The sequence below is a fragment of the Trypanosoma grayi genome (assembly GCF_000691245.1).
Source record: "Trypanosoma grayi strain ANR4 Tgr_736_V1, whole genome shotgun sequence".
Lineage (NCBI taxonomy): Eukaryota > Euglenozoa > Kinetoplastea > Trypanosomatida > Trypanosomatidae > Trypanosoma > Trypanosoma grayi.
In genome coordinates, this window is record NW_008826355.1 from 1 (window position 1) to 3,155 (window position 3,155).

Below are 3,155 nucleotides of genomic sequence, written 5' to 3' on the forward strand. Positions count from 1 at the left end.
AACAGAGCAAGAGAGCGGATGTGTTGTTTCGCAGAAGGAATGAGTTCAGAGTATCATCAAAATTGTGCTATAAAGGGGATGAACAACCTAGATCGATAGGGGCTGCTAATGATTAATCTTTGGATGGATGTTTAGGCACTGCTAACATTTATACTTCGTTCTTTTTCCCCTTTAGTGTTGTGAAACTTGTAAGGTAGGCGAATCGCATGTAAGTTTCCTTTTTTTTTTGGGAGCCTGCGAAAGGAATGGTCAAGCCTTACCCTACTTGCTAAGAGGGGATCCTATGATCCTTCATAATACGTGTCTTCTTATCTTGCGTTAGGAAAGTGTCGCAAAGCGTAAGTTTGAAACGCCTTCCCAACCCAACCCTCTCCGCCTCCGCGCGGGAGGCGGGTTAAGGGCGCTTTCAGCACCTCCTTTTCGTCAGTTGGACTGCAAGCTTAACTTCCTTATAAGAGGAAGGTCTTGAGGTTACTGGAAGTCCCCCTTCTACGTGAACCAGGGACATGGGGTTTCGAAATGGTATTCAGATACAATGTCTCTCTTACTCTCTCTCTCTCTCTTTTATTTAATAGAGGAAGGTAAGGTATAGACTATTCTGTTTTGAAAGGGGAGGTTGCCGGAAGTTTTGTGTTTGCAACTGTGGTATCAACCTGACTTTGTTTTCTGTGCAGTAGCGAACTACAGCTCATATGGAATGAGGTAAAGAAGAAAACACCCCACGCGGGACAAAGCGCGCTGCACGGCGGTTGAAAAGCTCAGCTGTATTTGTGTTGGACGCACTTGGGGTATGGCTCGAGACTGGATGTCCGTGTCCTCGACAACTCTTTTGTGAGGTACGTTCGCAGGGTGTTCTTTTATTATCTGTATAAGTTCTAAGCCCGCCGTGCCCTTGCATCTTGTCATGTCGGGGGATGCTGACCCCTGATGGCTTCCAGGGGGAACATGGAGAAACACTTTTGCCTGCGGGGTGCTTCCACACATGTGGCCGCCCAGGTCGCTGCTCTATTTGTCTTTCCGACGTCGTAGGCGGTGATTTGACACGTTTCGTCCAACTCTCTGCAAGGCACCACTGCTCCGTTACTTTGGCCCCTGAAGACCGCATCCTCGTACTGTATGGTGCGCAGCGCAGCATTCTGCGATTGGCGCCACCGAGTAAAGTCAAAGCCAGGTCGTGGTGCTGCTGCCCGAACCATGCGCCGAGCGCCGTTCTGGAACTGGTCTCATCCTCTATAATTGTGACCCGCTTTTCCGTCTCTACCACAGGTAGGCAGCGCAAAGCCTCCTGCAGAATCACATCTTTGTACGCTACAACGCCGGTCGCCGCTTGGAAGCGGCTCCACATGATATCCCGCATGGCCACCTCTTCCGCCCGCAGATGGCGTGCTCCGGAAATGAAGGCAAGGTACACACGGCGGTAGGCAAGAATATGCTCAAAGGCCAAATGATCAAGAGCACTGGGGATGGCCCCTGTAAGACGCTCAAGGTTGTTGTACGGAAAAACGATTCGCCGTTTCTCATCAGTGTCGAAGAGGGCATCTCCAATGAGTGCAACGAGAAGCACCGTTGACGCGGCGTACCACTCCCGTCCAGGGCCATAAGCCATCAGCGTTGCGTGCACCTGATCGCGTGGTATTCCAACCTTCAACAAAGCAGCCACTGCGTCGTATGACGATAGGGAGTTAAGGCCGCACAGCTCCACTCGCAGCTCGGCCGTTTGCCTTACGTTCTCGTCGGCTTCCACATGCGGACAGATCGGTGTGAAAGCACTCGGCTCTGGGCCGTATTTTTTCTGCAGTAGACGGAACAGCACATTCTCACGCCCGTCATAGGCTGCCAGAGTGAGGTCGACACTCTCTAAGAGCTCCGGAGCGTAATAAGCGTAGATACGCTCCAGACGGTTCCGGGTAACATCAAAGTGTAGTGGCAACAGCAAAGTGTCATTCTCGTAATGACTCGCCCATGGGTCCTTATTGTCCTTAACAACGCGCCGAACTGGGCAGCTCTTATCATCGTATTTCATGTCATTAGCCTCTTCAATCCAACCAGCATCACCCTCTCGTAGGCAAAAGGGTGAAGACGGCACGGTGAGGGGTGCCATCGCGGCCGCAACGTTCAACGGAGTAACATCCGCCTCAGGGCCATACTTTATCTCCAGAGCTCTAAACATGGCCTCTTCTCGGCCTGAGTAAGCCTCAAGGGTGAGTTCAGCCGTCGCCACCTTGGCTAGCGCGTAGTGCCTATAGAACCGCTTGAGACGCTCGAGGGCGCCCTCTTGCTCATCCGCCATTCTGTCGCCCCTGACGCACGCTCTATTTCACCTACAGTTTCTTGGCCTTCATTTAAAAGGAGAAAATGAAAAACCAAATGGGGGAGTGAAAAAGGATTAGCAAGATTATGGAATATGCGGTTTTGCCGAACTTGTCATGAGTTGAATCGGCTGTTTTTTTGCCACTGACTGCCGAAGGGACATCGTCTCGCGCAAAACGGTAAAGCGCATCATGGAGAACTTCTTTTTTCGATCAGAGTCTCCTTGCAACACCCAGAGTAAAGCACCCACCAGATCATTCCTATGATGTTCCTGAAAAAGTACGGTGGCAGTGGGAGATATGATCGGCCAAAAGTAGTTCTGCCACCATTTTCTTCAGACTTTGTTATTGCTCATTCTTTATCACAAATATAAATTTTAATGCTTCTTTTATCCTCTTTGCGTTGCCGTTAGCGCGGGGAAATAAAGAAAAGAGGTGCCGCGGCCACCTGCTAGAAAACTCCCCGTATCCTTCTCTGAAGCCGTGATGGCGACAGCAGAAGTTAATATGGAGCATTCCAATTCCACTGGAATCGCGAAAAAAGGCACCGGTCCCTATAAGGAAGGAAAGTTATGGCCGACTGAGCAGCGCATTATCCTTGCTCCCTGCTGCGTTGACAGTTGACAGGGCCCACGTCTTGTGTGGCCTGGACAAAACAGCACATGGCACTCAATCCCACACTCCAAGCCACGCAATTGCGTGAAAAACTGTGCAAAAGCCACATTAGGGAATCATCCCCAGAGAATGAGGAATTCTTTGCAGTTCCAATAGAATCCTCCAACGCACTCTTATACAATCACGCGACGCACGCACGACATAAAACAGGTTCTCACTACATCAATTTTA

The 3,155-nt window shown here is 50.3% G+C and overlaps 1 protein-coding gene across 1 annotated transcript; it reads right to left on the bottom strand.

Annotated features, from left to right (window-relative positions):
- Window positions 1–688: 688 nt before the first annotated feature.
- Window positions 689–2,290, bottom strand: DQ04_07361000 (hypothetical protein; the record flags this gene model as incomplete). Its single annotated transcript, XM_009315128.1, has 1 exon — window positions 689–2,290. One exon carries the CDS (start codon window positions 2,288–2,290, stop codon window positions 689–691), a length of 1,602 nt encoding a protein of 533 aa, XP_009313403.1.
- Between the last annotated feature and the right edge of the window lie 865 nt (window positions 2,291–3,155).